This window comes from Phalacrocorax aristotelis, chromosome 7, assembly GCF_949628215.1.
Source record: "Phalacrocorax aristotelis chromosome 7, bGulAri2.1, whole genome shotgun sequence".
Lineage (NCBI taxonomy): Eukaryota > Metazoa > Chordata > Aves > Suliformes > Phalacrocoracidae > Phalacrocorax > Phalacrocorax aristotelis.
In genome coordinates, this window is record NC_134282.1 from 32229614 (window position 1) to 32248770 (window position 19157).

The following is a 19157-nucleotide window of genomic DNA, read 5'->3' on the forward strand; positions in this document are numbered from 1 at the left end:
ATAAGGAGCAGAAAGCGAGGAGCTCAGGTTTGTGAAAGGCACACTGCAAGCTCTGACTGCTTTAAAAACTGCAGCTAGACCCCGAGGAGAGCCACTGGCCTGTGACCCCTTCCTCCTGCAACCCAATCAATGGTCAAGTATATGGTCACCTGGGAAGAGGTCAAGAGACAAGAAAAGTATTTCTCTCTTTCACTTTCCCTCAAAGATTGAAAAAAAACCCCCAATAACTAAAAAGGAAGCACCAGGTGCTCTCTTTCCAACCATCCATAGATTGTTGCAGGTTTGCCATGAAGACAACATCTACACATTGGCATTGGTGAAGGCCCAGCTCAGCGTAGAGGTAAACTGGGATTTGCTGAGCCCGGTGAAACACAACCAGTGAATCAGGCCTTGCGTTCCATCTTACATCATCCACCTCAGCTTAAAGCGGACGAGAAGACAACAGAGATTCCCATGTGTCTATAGCAGACATCACCCCACAGACAGACAGTTTGCAAATCTTCAAGGGTCTTAAGTGCTGACTACCTTCACCGCAGTGTAGTCCAGGGGTTTGTACTCTGTCATATATTCATCCAGGAAAACTTTGAAGGTATTGACCCAGACTTTAACTGGAGACTCACTCCAGTCCCTCTGCTCAAGCCTCATGGTCTTCTCCAGAATCTGCTCGAATAAGGCGTACAGGTCCTTATAGCGGATGCTTTTCCCATCATCCATCTTTTAAGGAAACAGAAGCAAAAAAAGAAAAGGTATTTTTATACACGCCAGACCACCTATTCTGCTCCAGACAATTACTTCAGCCTAACTGGCTTCCAAACACTTGGGGAAAGTCCAAGGACGATTAAAAGAAAACAAAAAGGATCATCTAATAGAGAGTTGTTTCATGACATTTGGCAGGGTGGCTTCTCAGTGCACCGAGCAGGAGGACACTAAATGCCCATTCAAGTCTTAGAGGGAACTTTTTGTACAATCTGGGCAATAAAACAGCTTTTTTTGATCACTGTGATCACTAAGCCGTAGCAATCATTGCTCAGATTCAGAAGTAGCAGAAGAGCAGAGCTCCACATTGCTCAGATGTCCACCACTCACAAATTTAACTCAAAGGTTTCCGGGCACTTTGGGTGGCAAATAAGAGTTTGTTCCCTTACTGTCATCTCCCATTTGACTGGGAGAAAGCTGTAATGAGAAGACCAGAAATCTCCACTCAAGAAGTAAGAGTTTAGTCCAAATTTACACCTCATGGGACTGAATACAAAGGAAGAGCATCTGTCCTTTGGGATGAACAGACCAGGACTGGAAGGCTCAGCAATGCCTCCACCACCAGGAGGACCCAGAGCATCTTGTTTCTCCTGCAGGTGGGAGTTCTCACCTGTTATCTCATCACTTACCGCCAATGCCGAGGAGTAAAAGCTGAAGATGTTTTGTCGGAATTCCTTCAGCGCTTTCTTGAACACGACATCCACCAGAGTGTCCTTCTTGCTGTCCTCATTATCCAGTTCATTCATCTGATAAACCAAAGGGGTTTACACACCCATGCCACTTTTGCTGCGGCAGAGCACTGCATGAGATGAAGTGGCACTAACGAGTGGCTGCTCCACCACCAGCAGATGTTGTTAATAATGTTACAAGGTAGTTCCTCCTGCATGCAAACTAGAAACATGAGCACTTCCCCACCGCCTTCAACTCCTGCCCTCCTGGGTCACCCATTTCTGATGCCACCAGGGGCAACTCAAACTGAAGCTTCTGTGCCCATGCAGAACAACCACACAGTGCATGCACAGCATGCCTGTCTTTTCTCCCAAGCCTGCCCTTGGTACCTGCTGTGCACCATTAGATGAATTATTAGTATTGCTACTGCTGCCCCCAGGATAATTTTGGCTTTGTCGCCTCTGTATGCTCTTTGAGCTCTCTGATGGTTTATCTGGGGCAGTGAGGACAGGACTTACCTTTTTCAGGAGAAACTCATCCATGCTCTTCAAGTCACTAGCGCTGGTTATGATCTGCAGTGAGTCATTCTGCCACTGCACAGGCTCCAGAGCCACGTTGCTGATCTTGACGCTGCGCTTGCGTTTCACTTTGGGAGAGGGCTCCTTGTTCTCCTTAAACTCCCGACGGTAGATACCAGACAGCTCAGGACTCCGTGGAGGGGTCAAGTGGTGAGGACCTAACTCTACAGGCGATAATTAAAAAGGGAGAAAGAGGTTTAGTTAACAGATGTTATTTCCCAAGTTCCACCTATGGCCTGGAAGAGAAGCAGGATTATTTCTTGGCTACTAATAAAAATCTATGGCTCTTAATGAACTCTCAACAACTAAAAAACATCAAGCATAATCTCCCAGAGCTGCAACACAAAATTTTGTCACTAAAACAGGGAGATGGGCATCGAAATAAACTTGTGGAGGAGAAAAGCACCGTGTAGTATTCATAGGAAGATTAAATGTCATTTCTCCTTTGGTTATTTCCTCTGTTGAGAGGGTAAACATCTGTCCATGCCCAGACAGCTGCTAGGAGGATTAGCAACACTGAAAAACTTGAGACCCATTTTGGATCTCATCCTCTAACCTACTTGCCATTGTTTTGGGTTGATGCCATCCATGAACTGGAGGGACATGAACCGGCATGGATATTCAGTTTGTGCAGCTTCCCAACCCATTTTCCCACAGCAGCCTTGGCTAGACCATAGCGTCATATATGATACTCCCATTTACAGATACCCTAACCCTATAGATAAGCCAAACTTCCTCGGTTCTACATCTTTACCCAAGCCCCTATATATTGGGCTACACTTGGTTGTAGTGTAAAGCCAGATTTACACTATCTTTCCCCTCTGCCGTGACAGCAACTGCAATTTTCTGCTCCTTACAACACCGGTAACATGCTACCCCACCACTTACCTTCACTAAGCTGCAAGCCAGAAATCACCTCTGTGCCAGGGACTTCTTGCTCTGCATACAGTTCCAGCAGCTCAGACTGGGTGGGAAGCTTCTCCCGTGGGGTCTTCTTCTCCCCCTGCTTTCCCTTCACCCAGAACCTCATCTTGGCTCGCTGAGGCCTGGGAACAATTTGTGGCAAAAGGAACTGTGTTAACTAGGAAAATGTCCTTCCATCCAAAACCACTCTAAATCTCCCAGGCCTTCATCGTGTTTGAGGAGGAGTTAAATCCACACAATGTCTACCAGAGAAACCAGGCTACGTGTCCTCAGGAAAGGCAAGAAACTCAAGTTTCACGCATGCAGTTGGGTGATTTGGGATGGGACATCTGGCAGTGTCAAAACTTTATCGTGATATGAGCAGGATGCCTCTTCTAATTGGGCATGTCCACAGCCACATAGGAAAGATGGGGTGAGGAACTTGTGTGCTGATTTTGGCTGGTAGAACTCCAAAGGAGCTGGGGTGGTTCAGCAAAGTGATTGAAACCAAGAAGGACATGGGAGGGACTCATCTCCCATCTCCAGCCATGTTTCCTACCTCCCGTCCAGAGCCAGGCTCTTCTGCATGGCTGCCAGCTTCCCAATCTCCCCCTGAGACATGGTTTTGTGCAGTTTTGCTTGGCCTTCCATAGAGCTGAATCGCTGCACTGTCTGTAACAATTCCAAGCACAAAGCATTTAAAAATGAGACAGCTCTTGGGATACCAGCTGATTATTTTCTTGTTAGCAAAGATTAGATTTTTCATCTGTTATGTCTTTATTTCTATCTGCCTACAGGTGAAAACCTACAGTCCTGTTGAGCTAGCTACAACTGAATATTTTAATAACTCCTAAAAAAGGAATGCATTTCCCTTGCTTCAACTCTACATCAAGTTCCAACCTTCTTTCTCATTGAGCAACCAATGATGAAAAATCAGTGTGCACCAAGCTTGCACAACCACTCCACCACCTTGGTCTGGGCAGCCCAGCTCTCCATCCCAGAACAGCCGTGTCAGCCATGATTGTTAACCACGACAAAGTGATTTGTGGTGTTCCTAGAACCAAAGGAACCCTTGACCACATGGAGGTGTCCCAGCAGAGCTTCCTCCTCCAGCTCTTGTTGAGGACTTTGCAGAAAAGAAGTCCAAAGTCTTTGTGCCAAGGACTCATTAAAATTAAGCCTTTACAAATAAGAGATTTCACAGCTTTAATACAAAAGATCTCCACTTTTGCCACCATTTAAAATGTCCTGGGATCACTTTTAAGCATGAAATGAATTTGCAATAATTCAGCTTAATGGGATTCCATGAAACAGCCCAGAAATAGTCTTGCTGTATTAAAAAAAACCCAAAAAGCTATTTTTGTTCTATATTTTCCAATTGCAGCTGTGATTTTTGGAGTTTGACTCCTGGAGGAGACTTTCAGCATGAGGAAAGCAGGGAATCAGGTTGTATGTAAGGATTCAGAAGATGATGGTCAAATATCTCCTGTAGCTTTCTCATCACCTAAAAGTCTACACTGAATGCACTGTGTTTTTAAGCATTTCCTTTTCTTCTATTAAAAACACTTCAAATAAAACTATATAAAATACGGGCTGCAGGGGAGTCACATTTACCATATTTACTCTCTTTGAATGTCTTATTTTTCACCCCTGGACTAAACTTCCTATCAGCCACGAGATGGCAGCACATAAGGCAAAACCGGCAGCGGGAAAGACACTGCCTAAACCTTGTTCCTGTCGCTCTTAACATTTAGGCGATGATCACACAAAAATTACAGACAGATAGTGGGGAAAAAAACCCAAACTCAAAACCCATAAAAGCGATTTCCATCCTGCCCAAACTTACTACTTGCTTTTAAAAAATCACCTATTGAAATATTTGCCCCCATGATATAGTTTTGTTATTGAGTAATTTCAATCTTTTAATCACTTTCAGTGTTTTGTTTAAAAAAAAAAAGAAACAAACCCCCTGCATTCTGTGGGGGTACTTACTCCCTTTTTTCTATTTCAAAGCCATTTAGAGCACATTGGTATGTGCAGACCATGGCAGGCAGGGCAAGGGGATCGCTGGGGCAGTGCAGAGGTTGCTCTATAGGATACCACATAGATTTAAAAAAGAAAGTGTCTATCACACCTGTTCCACAGCAGACCTGGTGTACAGATTTTGGAGTAGAGCAAAGCAAGTGAAACCCCTGGCTCATGAAGAAGACTGAGTCAAACACCTGTAATGCACTTTTTAGACAAAACTGGAAGAAGGATTTTCTACCCTTACTACCACCATCTCTCTCTGCTCTGCCCCAATTCTTTATGCACTATTGTTCAGCATTTCCTCTGCTATCACAGCAACCTCTCCAGCTTTTGAAAGGACTAAAAGGCATTTTTGGCATAAGATTCTTCTGTTTGAGGGACTCCTCCAAGAAGCTGTGATGGGCAAGGTCCTCGTCTGGATGGGAAACCTTCTCAGATGCCAAGACAAGCCCCTGCACCAGAAAATCCCTGGCCAGGGAACACCACAAAGCACCATGTGCAGGCAAACGGCAATACCCAGCGGGTCTGGAGTTGTCCCCTGGATGAAGAGAGGTCCAAATATTTTTCTTCTGAAAGAGCAACCTGTATTTTGCCTGCCAGCACTTGGAAGAGATGACTTGTCACAGCAGGCACCAGTGCTACATGCTGCATTGAAGAGCTCCTAAAGTGCATTGCTCCCTCTGAATGGCTTAGGACAAGAGATCATCTTTCACTGCTGGCTTTTCAGGCATGCTTGGGATCAGCTGGTGAGAGATACTGGGACTGATGTGTGTCAATTTGTGGCTTCAATACAGAGGTTAAAGCTATACTGCTGCTTTGTTATTCCAAGAGCCTCTTTCTAAGAGCCTCTACTGAAGGAGAATGTATTCCGAAGATACTTCTGGTATGGTTAGTCTAACCAACACTTTCTATTTATCTGCTGCAGGAAAGCTCTCCAGGCTTAGCTGCAAAACAGAAGTGGTATTCTTACATGTTGTCCACAGCCAGGAGATATTCCTCCCTTTTGTACTTGTCTCACCACAAGGCAGGTTAATCCTCAGCCAATCACCAGCCAAAAAGCTCAAGCAACCTTTGAAGGCTTGGTCTTGTCAAGAAGCCCTTTAGCCTTAAAGGTTCTCTGGAGTCAAGTGTACCTTCAGCAGCCACCTTATATACCATTGCACCTTGGGTTTTGGCTCTGTCTGAAGATGCTCTTGGTCTTTGCTGCTCTGGGATACGCCCAGCTTAGGCCAGGAGCATGGGTTTCTGGTGGACCTCTACTTACCAGCTGGTGACATACAATCAATGGCTTGATGGTCAAGAAACCAAGGGGCATAACGGGCAGTTTCACACCAGTGCAGCTGGTGAGCCATCACATGCTCAACTTCACAAGGTTGCACGTGATGTCTCTTTTGTCTATCCATCAGACCTTGGCTGCTGAGCAGCACATTAAAAGACGCTTTTTTTGGAGAGTCGTAGCTGGGGGCTGGAGCTGTATGAATAAGCTATTCACTAGCACGGAAATGGTGGCTGCCTGACTCGTCTTCATGTCAACATCACAAGACACAGTGAATATGCCTACACAGGCATCCACCTACTTGAGCTTGTACCCAAACCAACATGCAGCAGTATTGCTCTATCACAGTCCGCTTCATTTGCAACACCCAGCTGGGCTCTGCTAATAAATATGAATAAGCAGTCCCTAAATTTTTCTACTTGTGGCAATCCTGACCCAGAGAAGCCACAAGCCAAAGGGCTGGTCCCAAACCTGCAATACAGAACACAGATGGAAACACTGTACACATTGTCAGGATGTACAGACGTAGGGTATCGCTGAGCACACGACTTCATGGATAGCGTTTGCTAGAAAGCAGAACTCAACTGCACGAGGGGTAAAAGTGCTGACCACCAGCACTAGCTCGTGATGGAGAGCAGAGGAGAAGATGGATACAGGAGGGATGAGAGACAGTTGGCACCTACTACTACTTGCATGCAGTGAGAGTTGTTAAACCAGGTAAGCAGAGTCCCAAGGAGCATTTCTAAAGAGTGGGATGATCCAGCTCCCTTCCCAAGGATGGAGCTTGCCAAGCACCTTTTGCATCCCATCAGGAAAGATTTCTATCGCTAAAAAACCCCTAATGCTTTGTAAAAGGGTAGCCTCCAGGAACACAGCACGGCACTCTGGGTGTGGCATGGGGCCTTGCCCAGGGCTATCACCAGGCTATGTAAAATACTGCATTTTACTACATAAAATTCTCCCTTTCCAGATCAACAAGCAGCGAGATGCGCTAAGGTGCAGCCAAGGGAGCTCAGTTCATAGAGCCGTGTCTTTCAATCAGGTTTTGAGTATTCCTGGCTCAAAACCTCTGGAAATTTATAGAGAGCAACCTTAGAAATTAACAGAATTTGTAAATCTCTGCCCCTTACTGTGAGGAAATTATCCTGGGGAAAATTTATCCTTTATAATAAAAGCTGCTAACAGAAAAGTCACAGAAAACCTTCCTTGGCCATCTGACTTTCCTGGAAAAGCCTGTTTTAGGATCACATGAGATGTTTGCTGGACTCATGGAAATGCCATAGCACAAAATAAATCTCTGACTTTGGTTTTCGTGCTTTTGTTTGGTTTGGTACTCAGCTTCACATCCAGGACTATAGCTGAAGCAGAGGAGCAAAGCAGCTCTATGCAACACTCCATATGAGCTCTTATAGCAGGAGACAACTCCTGGTGTTTATCCACACTTCTGTGGTAACATCTCCACCACCCTCAGGAAAAAAATATGAATGGTTTGGAAGCCATTAGACTTTTCCACTCCTGGAACCTCTCGGTTTGTGATTTTCCGAAAGCATGTTATCTGAGTGGCAGATTAAGGCTGAGATGACAGTGCTCTGCAGCATAGGCTCATGTAGCACGGACTGCAGCCTGTGGACCTGCCGAGGGACACCAGTTGCTGTGCTTGAAAAAGCCACTAAGATTGGGGTTTTTTTCCTTTAAAACCCACTATTTCACTCTCTATATATTTTTATTGCCCAATTTACGTGTTTTTGCTTTCTCTAAGATGCTGTCTGCCAGCATTGTTCTGATAATTGAGGACTGAATAATCACCAGATACTGTGGCTAAGGATACAAAATCAAAAGTAATAGCAGGTGCAAGATTTACATAATTGTCTTTGTTGTTTTTTTGGATAATGTTTGCTTTGATCATTTCTATGGATTTATGTAGATCATTTTTAGAGCAAGAGCATCCTAGGGGGACTTTGCTATTAAGGTTAAAAACAAAAAAAAAGGAACCTGTGCAATACAAGTTGCAATGCTACAGGAAAGCTATGGAAACCACAGCTGATATTGAATCAAGCCAGAAAAGATCCCCATGGCCAAGAAATACAAATGATTTCTCCATTTTGCATCCATTTCTGCCGTGTTTGCCGAGTTTACCCATCTACAGCATCCTTGGAAATGGGAGAAGCAGTGGTGGAGGGATCAGTGCAGCTAAGGTTAGCAAAGAAAGCCTCTCGCAGCCCTGCTCGCTCCCATTTTTCATTTCCCCCACCATGTTGGGAAAAATTACCATTTCGGAGTCACTGTAACAGGCCTGCCCCACCCGTGCTGCAGGCACCACCTCGGGATGAGGAGGTTGGTCAGAGGAGAGAAGGAACTCAAAATTGCCATCGTAATCATCTTCCTCCGTATCCCCCTCCCCATCAGCAAAAGTACCTCTAGTCAAGAAATCGGAGCGCGTCCGCGCCATGCGGGCTTTCTTTTTATGGGTCGGTCTGGGAACCTGCTTGACCAAATGATAAAACAACAGAAAAATAAAGGTTTTTAAAATAAAAAGGAGATTCTGCTGATGTTTGGCATCAAAGCGTGGCTCAAGTATGGCCTTAAGACATCTCTGAGTGACATTGCCCTGCACAGCACAATATTCTATCTAGTGCAAGAAAAAAGGGCCAGGAAAAACAAAATCCAAGACAGCACAGTGAAAATGGACAATCATGGATGTTACTCAAATAGATGTTAAACCAAATCAAGACAAGACTGTGTTGGACAGTGTTTGCCATCAGGACCATGAGATCCTTTTTATACAGAGCTGCTATGAATTAATGTTACAGGGGCTTTTTATTTTTAAGAGAGGGTGTGATGGTTGTCATACTGTCATATCGCCTTTCCCTGTGCCTGACAGCCCTTGTGCTTTATAGTTTACTACTTTGAAGCTTTTAAGGGAAAACTGGCAGAATAAGGGGAAGTTTTTCCCCCCATTCAATTAGAAGAGAAAATAAGCAAGCCACAACTTACCTCTCCTCTGCCAGACCCTGGCATCTTGAATGGCTTCCTAGCCAGTTCACCCTTGGAAAGGCATTGATGACTTGCTTCCCTGCTGAAACACAACAGAACAGTGATGTTTCCTCTTCTCCTCAAAGCCTTCCCACCATGCCAGCCCACCTTGCAGGAGCATACACGTGCACAGCCCAAGCACACAAGACCAAATTGCAAGTCTGAGGCCATGGGCTTTTGGAGTCACTGAGAATTCTTCAGGATTTGAGTTAATACCAAAACAAAAAGATGTGAAGTTCTGGCTGCCAACTCTACCCATCACTGTCGTTATGGATGGTAATAATTTCTGGATTCACAAATGTGATTGTTCTGTAGCAGAAAAAAAATTAAATAGAGTATTTTAAAATATTTTTTTTTCCTGTGGCTTGTTCTGTGCATGAACCAGGAAAAGAAGTGGAATGGATTTTTTTGGCGAACACTATTCTCAAATACCCACTTCCAAACCAATTCTCCAGGACCTCCCGCAGATTTTCAAACAAACTGGTTTGGAAGGAGAACATCCTCGCTTTGCATCTAACAGCATTAAAAAATACGCCCATTTAAAGTTGCTTTTTGCTCAGCGCACTCTTTCTGCCATCACTTCTGAATAAAACCTTCACCATGCCCACACGTGAGAGATGCTGCTGGCCCTACCATGGAGCAAAGAGCTATTTTTTTATTGACTGCTCCTTTTCCCCATCAAGTGTGTCTGGACTCAGTTAAAGAACCTGCACAAATTAAATGGGATTCTCCTCCTGTCGCAACAGCACATAAACAACAAGACTACTACACTCAGAGGAACCTGAAGTTCGCAACAGTATTCGCTGGTAGCTTTTGCCTTGGAAATGGCGCAGCAGGATTTGGTGTGGGAGGTTTATATCCTTTTTGAGCTAAATGGCCTAACCTTCTCCAAAATGAGGCAAGGCAGCTTAAGCAACATGACTGGGAGCAAATGTTGTCCCAAGATCTTGCTGCAGTCTCTAGATCCTGTGCTGGCGCAGCCCATCATTTAAGCAATGGACAGAGCTAAACAACTGCTAAGGCCGTTACACGTTTAATTATATATGTAAGCAATACACTGCCAAAAGTGTGTTCAATATCCCAAACTCCCTCTGGACACTTGCTGCTTTTTAACATGCAATGGTAACATCATCCAAAAGGCTTCACTTGCTGTGTTGATCCTACAATAAGCAATAAAAATCCTGACATTTTCTGCCTTACCTATTAATTTCTACTCTGATCACCAAAAAATCCTAAGAATTTTTTCTTCATCTTTTACCCTGAGAAATAAATTCCTATTGCTGTTCATCTAGGGTAAATGAAAACAGTGTTGACTCTCTATTAATCCACTTCAGCTGCGAGTGTCTATGATTATCTTCCCTGGCTTACATAACGCCCATCACATGAGAGACTGAGAAATCATGTTTCCAGCTCTTTTGCTTTTTCCTCTGATCTCCACCTGCTCGCTGCTAGAAGATTAAGAAACCCATCTTTGTTTTGCTAGGTGTTTTGTACAGTCTCCAGAAACAACGTTCTGGACTATTTGTTTAAAACGGTCTCTAGCAGAACAAAAATCTATGGAGAAAGAATATAATCTTTTTACTCACTGGAGGCCAAAGGGATTGTCTTTCGGCATGAAAAACATAGTGCTTGCCCTCATCTCCTCGGTGGCCTGGTTGGGCATCCAGGCCTGCCGGAGGCGCTCCGTCCTTAAGAAGTGGCTGCCTGGGAGATCCCTGTGGTCCAGAGCCAGTCTGGAATGCCACCGGGGTTCCAGCACTGATACTGATTGACCTTCTCTTCGCTCCATGAACATGCTGACAGGTCTGTCTTTGGGGCCACTGTGGGCTGGAGAGCTTCCCCTGGTCCCAACAGTGAGACCTTTAATGTCCACCAACGAGGTTGGAGTCACACCTGTGGTGGGACCATGCTCCCCTCTGTTCTGGGGGTGCAGGATGAGGACTGACTGAGGCCGGCTGTCTGGTTTTTTGGTTGATTTGAGGGAGGGGTCCTTCATTCTGGTCTGCTCGGCCCTCTGCAAAGCCTCCACCCTCCCTTGCTGCTCGAAGGCTTTGCGCTGCCTCTCCAGAATTTCCTTCTGCTGACGGATCTGCTCCATCATCTCTCTCTCATTTTGCAGCTGAAGCTGCTTTTGCCGTTCCTCCTTCTCTACATTGAGCTTTTCCAGTCTCTCGATGACAGAGTCTGGAGAATGGGACTGTGTCGCTGTCACTGTCCCATGTTCCTCTCTCTTGGTAGAGGTCGTCTCCTCTTCCTCCCCTCCCAAAGCTCTGCCTTGGTCTGGCTCAGAGTCCTTCCTGACCTCAGAGAACATAACTGTCCTCTCCTCTCTTTCCATTGCTTTGTTTCTCAGGTTATTCTCCACCAGCTTCACCTTCATGTTGTTTTGTGATGGAATGTAGAAAGTAGGTAGGTTGCTGGAAAGGAAGGTTTCTCTCAGATGAGCCTTGTGTGTAACACTCTGGAGGTCACAGACCATGTGCTCTTTGACGGTATGGTTATCAGGTAGCTCCAAGTCTGAAGGTATCCTTCTACAACTGGGTAAGTTGCTGTTCACATCTGCTGCACAGAAAGACTTCTCCTGCAGATGAGCCTGGGGGCTGCTAGGCAAAGAGTCAGTGGAAAATGACTGCGCATCTTGCTCATCCAAAACTAAGGAAATGCGTTTATTACTCGGGGTATCTTCACAGCTTAACATCTCAAAGCTCCCTTGAGAACTTTCACTCTCCGGGGTTCCCTGAGGGGAATGAAGTGCCTCAGATACAAGCTCAGTGGACCACCGCCGCTCTTCTGAAGGTGACATCCCACCAGCGGACCGGACCTTAAGCAGCTCCAAGCTAAATTTTGCCTGTTCCAGTTCACGCATCCTCCGGCTTTCTCTTTTTGCACGAACCACTTTTTTCTGGTTGAGATCCTCCACCGACGTGGGTCGCTCTCTAACAACCTCCTCTTCGGTGTCCATCCCGCTCTGGCTACTGGTTCTCTCATGCCTTTTGTACAATAAATTTGCAGAAGTATCCAGCGGGTCCACATGATTCACCTGATTATTCTCCATCAGCAATATATGTTCCTCTATAGCTCTCACTCGCTTTTCAAATGAGCTGTCCTCCCACCTAGATGGGTCGGAGCCCTTAATTTCCAAAGCATCATCTGCCTCTAGTACATCCTCTTCTGTAACTGACAGGCCGTTCTCCAGCTGCATCTCTTTTAATCGCTGCCCTTTCAAAGCTCTAAACCTGCAAGAAAGCAGAAAAACGGTACATAGTACCCCTGTGCCCACTCACGTCCATTCAAGGCACTGCACTGGTGGCATCTCACCACCACCACCATCATCACCTCACTACCACCACCATCTCAAGCAACCCTCCTTACATGTCCAGTGCAAGACAATGCAAGCACACGTTTAGTTTTCAGTCTTCTCTTATGCCACCTCTCTTACTCAAGGACTGCCCCAATGCACCTGACACCTCCTCTTGCACTGATGGCAGCAGCTCCAGCATCCGTCCCTGGTCTGGCTCGTTTGCAAGCTGACGGAGCCAGAAAAGCTTAACCCATCGTACCCCTTTGGCTTCTCCATCTTCACTATCCTGCCTGGGCTGCCTCTCGTACAGCTAGCAGGGAGTCACACCCTGTGCCAAGAGCTCTTTGCAGCTCCCAAATCTTCCACCCTTTGTCAAGGTGCTCCACACCTTGCAGGGAGCGCCTCCGGAGAACGAACCAAGACCTGTCCTGTGGCCAGCAAGCCAAGGCATGGCTGGAAACCCTCTCCCCTTTGCAGCGGCTGGCTCCAGTATCTCCTGTCCCTGTGAGAGAGCACGGCAACCACATCGGTGAGGCAATCTGAGTTAAAAATAGGCTACTTAAACTTGTGCTGCTGCCAAAGGGGAAAAAAACCTCCAGCTCTCAAGTATTTATGGCCCCAGATTTCCACTGCTTACATGCTCCAACCTGAAATAGGCTCTGCTTATTCTAAGAGTAGGACCTGCAGCTAAATAAACTCCTTTGTTAGAAAGTGTGGACAAGTGAAGAATCAGGGCAGGTCGGGAGAGGGTCAGGGATCCTATGAAGGGACATCATCTTCTGTAAGTCACCATAGTCCGAGCAGTGCCAGAATTCACATCAACCACATCCCTTAACACTTTCTTTTTTAACCGAGGCTAACAGCATTACCTTTGTCGTGCTAAATATCCTCTGCACGCCGCTTGTAGGCAGATGACTCTGCTTCTGCTGGCTGTGTAGGACTGTTTTGCATGGTGTCCTCGCCAGGCTGCCTGGATGCTGGTGGCTGCGTCATGCCGCCGCTTGGCATACTCCCGCCAGCAGCTCTGGATTAGGTGCGCTGCAAACTGCATCTGCAGGAACCTCCGCCTCTCCACAAAGCCACGCCAGTGGGTCTGGAGAACAATGGCAGCTTTGCCAAGGACAAAAGGGTCTGGGGATGGTTTGCCTTGCTTCCGGCTCCGGTAACTACGCCAAAATCTCTGCAAACACAGCAGGCAGTTCCTTGTAACAGGTGCTGCATGGGGATGGGAGAGCACCTGCCTTCATGCAACCTTTCCAGCTCTGTCTCCCCCATTCCCAACTTATTATGGCACTAAGAGTCAAATCCTGATTGTAAGCTCCTACCTCAGAGAGGGGATGTGATTTTACCCATCAGCTGTACCTGCGGGATTCATGGATTGTAATTTGCAACAAAATCAGGCGCTGTTACCTACCTGTATGATCACTGCAGCTTGCCTTAAGCTCAGGAACTGCCTCCTGCAGAGCACGCTGCGGAACCAGCGCTGCAGCAGCGTGATCCGGCGCAGCACCTCCTGATGGAGCAGGTCCTGCAGAAGCTGCCGCTCTCGCTCCTTCACAAAAACCTGTCCAAAAAAAACCCCAAAACACTAGCATAGAAAGCTCCTGCCACCACAAGACAAATTATTTAATCCTCCTGATTTCTGTGTCCTGGATGCCTAGAAGAAAGTTCAGTAGCTGATTTTAGTTAAGCCACCTCTAACAGGTTTCTGCAGTTTAATCTACAGCCTGCGACTGCCCAAGATCTGAGTTATGGAGCCCCTGCTTTCCCTTCAGGGAAGGCAAAATGATAGCTATTATATCAAGCTGGGTCTACGCACAGACATAGTTTTTTGAAGGCTGCCTCGTTACAACCAGACCTGTAACTTGATTAACACAAAACAGCGTTCCTTACCATTTTGTGTTAACAATATTCAAAGCTTCATTAAGCCATTTGCTTCTGGCAAACATAAGAAAAATAGTTTCATTAATTAAGAACTTGCATAAAGACGTTAATTTATCATTAAAGAAATGCAGGCAAATGTTATACCTGTATCTTAAATGTAAGTCTGAGCTAAGGATAAGCATTTACCATTGTTCTTCCAACTTGGTAATTGTCTGGATCGAGTTTTATTTTCTGGAAGAAATCACGGATATTGTGCTTAGACGGGCTGATTCCTTGTGGCAGAAGAACATGGAAATGGTTTACAAAATCCTGAGAAGGAAAAATAAAAAACACCAAGATTGGGTTAGATGGGTCCTTCTGTGTCCCTTTCTTCCACAAATAATGGATTTGCTCCACTGGACACATGAAATGGGATCTATTGAGTGAGCAGAAGGACTGAGCATTTTATGGATTGGGAAACGCCAAGTTTCATCTACCATTTGTGATTTGACAGGAAACATATCAAAGCAAGGGCCTAGCAATGTTCAAACATCTTTCAGTGTGGGAGAAGAGGTTCTGCAGAACCCATGGGGTCACCTTGAGCAAAAAATGCTCCAAATCCTCAGCCAGGACCATTATGGAAGGGGGTCACCAGCGTCTGCAAAGCACCTCTGAGATGCTCCATCAGTTACTGCTGTGAGGACTCAAAAAGTAGAGAAGATACAAGAGGAGAGATCCTCCCAAGTAAGGTTGGGATCCATGCTCACAGCAGAAAAAAAAGGAGAGTTTTCCTTTTCTAAACAGCTGCTGCTCAGGACATGACATCTGGACCAAAGCAACTGCCAGCAGAAACAAATTGGCACCAATAAAGCATGAAAGGACTGACGTGTGCAAAACCTGGCAAACACACGGTAAAGAAGAAAACAGGAAAAGTTGGATAACTCTTGAGTGGTTTAGAGGATGCCAATCACCCTCCTGATAGGACACAGCCAGCACCGACATGACGGGGCGAATACCGTTCCCAGGTGATTTCAAAACATGTGCAGAAGAGCGTGTGCAGATTGGATACCTTTTGTTGCAAGAAGGAAGTCCACGTTACAAAAAAATACTGTTTTTGTTCAAAAACTATGACGTTATCTGCAGAGGGACTCACAGCCTTCACCTAGGTCTAGATCAACTTGCTAGAAATCAGCAGCACAGCAGAGGACCGCTCCATGCCAGACATCAGCTCATTACATCCACTGCCTTGCATGAGCTATAAATTCATTACCTTGTTAAAAAAATGAGCTAACAACATTCAGACAACTCTGATAATAATGCTAAAGGTGGGGAAAGACTGAAAACATTTTCCCCAACCTGGAAGGAGTATTTGCAGCTGTATCCCGACTGGCGAATGCGAACTGTCTCTAGCATCCCCGTGTATCGCAGCTGCCTGAGCACCAGGCTGTCGTTGAACCGCAGGGGCAGCTGGAAGGGGAAAAACAGACCAACAATGAGCAAATATTTCCCTTAACTGAAGCTTTTAAGCACATGGATGGGTAAATGGATTCAGCAGATGTAGCACATCTGCATGACACACATGTTGGCAACAATGCTAGGGGAGAGAGGGAACACAGGTTCACAGTAACCATACTAATCCCAGCAAGGTTGAATCCTGTTTGCTTCCAAGGAGCCCTCAGATGGAGACTTTCAAAGAGCTAACTAGACATATAAGGCTATAAAGAAGGTTTTTTGGCCGAACTGAATAAGACCCCCCCAAGAGCACAGCTAATAGGTAAGACTGTGAGCAACTAAACAATCTCCTAGGCATAAAGCTTTATCTTGAAATGTCTAGGTAAAACTCCAAAGGATTAATCCACAAGAAAGCATCACTACTTCAGCCTTCATTTTAAACCAAGAGTCCTTAGCCCATGAGACAAATCAATCCTTAAAGCTAAATTTAAAAAAAATATAATGCATCACTGAGTCAGTCTGACTAATGTGGCTTATTCTAAAAGTATCTGCTTTTACCTAAAGACACTTTATTTTAAGAAGCGATAGTGCTCAGTAACAGTAAAGTAAGTTCACAGCTCTGTAAATCTCTATTACGGGTGACAGGAGCTTCAAAGGAGTCAAATTCATTTATGAACACCAATATATTTTTCTATGTTTCTACAATTACAAGAAAAGCCAGTGCAGTTTCTCAAGGGCAACACCCAAGTGATAACATCCAAGTTTCCCATTGCTCATATACAAACATCATCTAAATCCAACTTAATTTGGGGCTTTCTTTTCTTTTACCTCCCCTGTAAAAATTTCCAAAATATTTACATTACGAGCTTTAGTAGCATCATTTTCATGGGATGGGATTTACCTTTTCGGCATTGGATCGTATGCACTTGACAAAATAAGGTTCTGCTTGGCCAAGGGTCTCCATCAGCTTGTTGAGTGATGCCTGCAACAGAAAAGACATCTTCAGTTGGGAAATGGAGAAGAGACCACGATGGATAATGAAAATTTTCATCTGTCCAAAGTGACTCAACTCAGCATTTATTCCTGATTTTTAATTGTCAAAACTTTATCGCTGGCCTAGAAAAAGAATTTTTTTAATGACAGTTTTGCAAAGGGAAGATCTGGCAGCTTTCTCTAATCACTGTTTTCCATTGTTTACCTGTCCCCTTCTTCTTGAGCAAACTCTCATTCTGCCAAATAACTTAATTTATAATGATTTTTAAAGCCTGTGAACCTTAAACACCTAATAGGCTGGTTTTAGAGGAGAATAAGCTTCAACGCTGGCATATTCCTGGCCATATTCCTCTGCTGAAATACACAGTTGAGATAACTGAGAATTGAAGGTCTTCTAGGTTCCCATTTTATATTTGCCTTTATTTCTACATCATTATTAAAAGTCCAGCCCATAAAAATGAATTTATATTGGCATCATTGCTATGCACAACTGATCCAGCGGGATATCACATCAAGTTATGCCTCCACCTTGCAAATCTTTGACTCTTTTGCGACAAAGCACAAGCTCTTTGAATAAAACTACTGAAAATCAAAGCATGCTGAGTCAGTCTACAGCTGGCCGGGCTCCTCGACTGCATTTTTTTTGCTGTGGCCTATAAATATTTTCAATATCTTTAATTGCTGAGCACATTACTGACATGGTATTAGTAACATGCTCCAGAGCTGATTACTCCTGATTTTAACAGCATTTAAAACTCAGTTGTGTAAAAGATATTCTGTTGCATATTTACTATAAGCAGGGTTATAAATTTTTGAATATATGTGTTAATAAAACTGTGATATTAGAAAGAAGCATTTGCCTACAGATCTGCTTGCAGGAAGCCCTTTCTTCTCCTTCTGATCATTTTAAAGACATCTTTATGGGAAGCCTTTCATGTTTAGAAAAATTTATCTACATCCAGGATCTGGGGAAGAGTAAGGGATGCACCCCACGCATGTGTGATGCAGCTGCATTATGTGTATATTAACTCATGCAGATGTCCCTGTTCTTCCCATCTCAGGGAGCAGTAGGAATGCCATGACGTGGCAGACCCCCACTGGCACACTCCTGCTTTTCTTAAAAGTGGACTGAAATCACTCTTTTTTAAAAAAAATATAGAAGCCTACTAGGAGATATCAGTCAGGAATGATACTGCAGCATCATGCTGTGCCCCACACCAGGCTGGTGGGAGAGAAGGCGGGGGACATATGGGATGCAACCCCTTGGCCAAAAAGCCCTGCTGAAAGCCCGGCAAGCAAAGCACTCCCAACACTGCAAATTGTGGAAATTGGATCGTACTGTGACCGCCGACCCCATAGGAGGGGGTATTTCCATTTCATCAGCAGCCAGTGACATCCTGCACACGGCAGACAGTTCTGGCAGCCTCTGCCATCTGGCGCAAGCTCTCATCATTGGGAATCCGTAAGGGACATGCAAGGTCCCTGGATTAACCCTGTACCCTGCTCCTTTGTCCCTCTGCCTGCAAAACTGTCCAACCACCCACTCTTTTACCACCTGTATTTAGTCTTTCAGGGCATGATGTATCATTTCATCATCACCCTGTGCTAGACAGGGCAGCATCCTTTTCTCTAGGGTACCACCTGCATGCAGGATAGAAGGGGAGGCTATAAATCATCATGCTGCAGTTTAGGTACCAGCAGCCTAGTTTAACTGTGAAAGCCATTTCTGCTCTTACAGCATCCTTTAACACAGCTATTTCACCTACAGATTACCATAAGTATAGCCATGGTTAAAATCAATAGGAGACGGAGCAGCTACAAGCCCGGTGTTCAGGCATTAGCCAAAAGACAGCATTTATCAGCAAAACCCCCCCCCCAGAACCCCATGATATGAAACATTTGCATTTCCTGTCTGTGACCGAATTTCATGCACCGCAATTTTATTAGCCTGCTCTTGATAAAAAGTGATCTTGCAGGCTTGCATCAGACTGCTGTCTCAAAAAGATGCTTCTCTCTTATGAGCGCGAAATGAAATTAGGGCCGGAGCGCCCAGTGTTTGCCTAAAAGGAGGAGCAGGCAGTCATACCAGAGCTGCCTCCGACTTAAATATGCTTTTATTCATTTAAGTAAGAAAAGGATGTGTTGTAGGCACAGCTCCTACGTTGTCAAATCACTGCTGGTAAATGTCAAAAAGCATAAGGAAAAGGGTACTTGACTGATCTGCTTTGCTGCACAGGGGTAGGAGGGAAATCTTCAGAGTGTTTAGTGTCTTTTATTTGTATGAGCTGTAAAAAAATATATAAAA

At 45.0% G+C, this 19157-nt stretch overlaps 1 protein-coding gene across 9 annotated transcripts in view; it reads right to left on the bottom strand.

The window, feature by feature from the left end:
• The window catches only part of MYO9A (myosin IXA), a 183346-nt gene that overhangs the window by 14042 nt on the left and 150147 nt on the right, over positions 1 to 19157 (bottom strand). For 4 of the 9 annotated variants that reach the window (XR_012661610.1, XM_075099767.1, XM_075099768.1 and 1 more), the window contains 13 exons: positions 16761 to 16841; positions 15764 to 15874; positions 14615 to 14737; positions 13959 to 14108; positions 13414 to 13724; positions 10830 to 12479; positions 9205 to 9286; positions 8480 to 8695; positions 3466 to 3578; positions 2892 to 3049; positions 1944 to 2167; positions 1386 to 1502; positions 526 to 714 (listed from right to left, as the gene is read on the bottom strand). Coding sequence is in view for 8 of the 9 variants with exons in the window: in XM_075099767.1 (XP_074955868.1) it covers positions 526 to 714; positions 1386 to 1502; positions 1944 to 2167; positions 2892 to 3049; positions 3466 to 3578; positions 8480 to 8695; positions 9205 to 9286; positions 10830 to 12479; positions 13414 to 13724; positions 13959 to 14108; positions 14615 to 14737; positions 15764 to 15874; positions 16761 to 16841 (3525 nt within the window). In the remaining variant the exon portion in view is untranslated. The remainder of the gene's footprint in view (positions 1 to 525; positions 715 to 1385; positions 1503 to 1943; positions 2168 to 2891; positions 3050 to 3465; positions 3579 to 8479; positions 8696 to 9204; positions 9287 to 10829; positions 12480 to 13413; positions 13725 to 13958; positions 14109 to 14614; positions 14738 to 15763; positions 15875 to 16760; positions 16842 to 19157) is intronic. The other 5 variants (XM_075099766.1, XM_075099765.1, XM_075099764.1 and 2 more) reach the window with 5 other exon arrangements.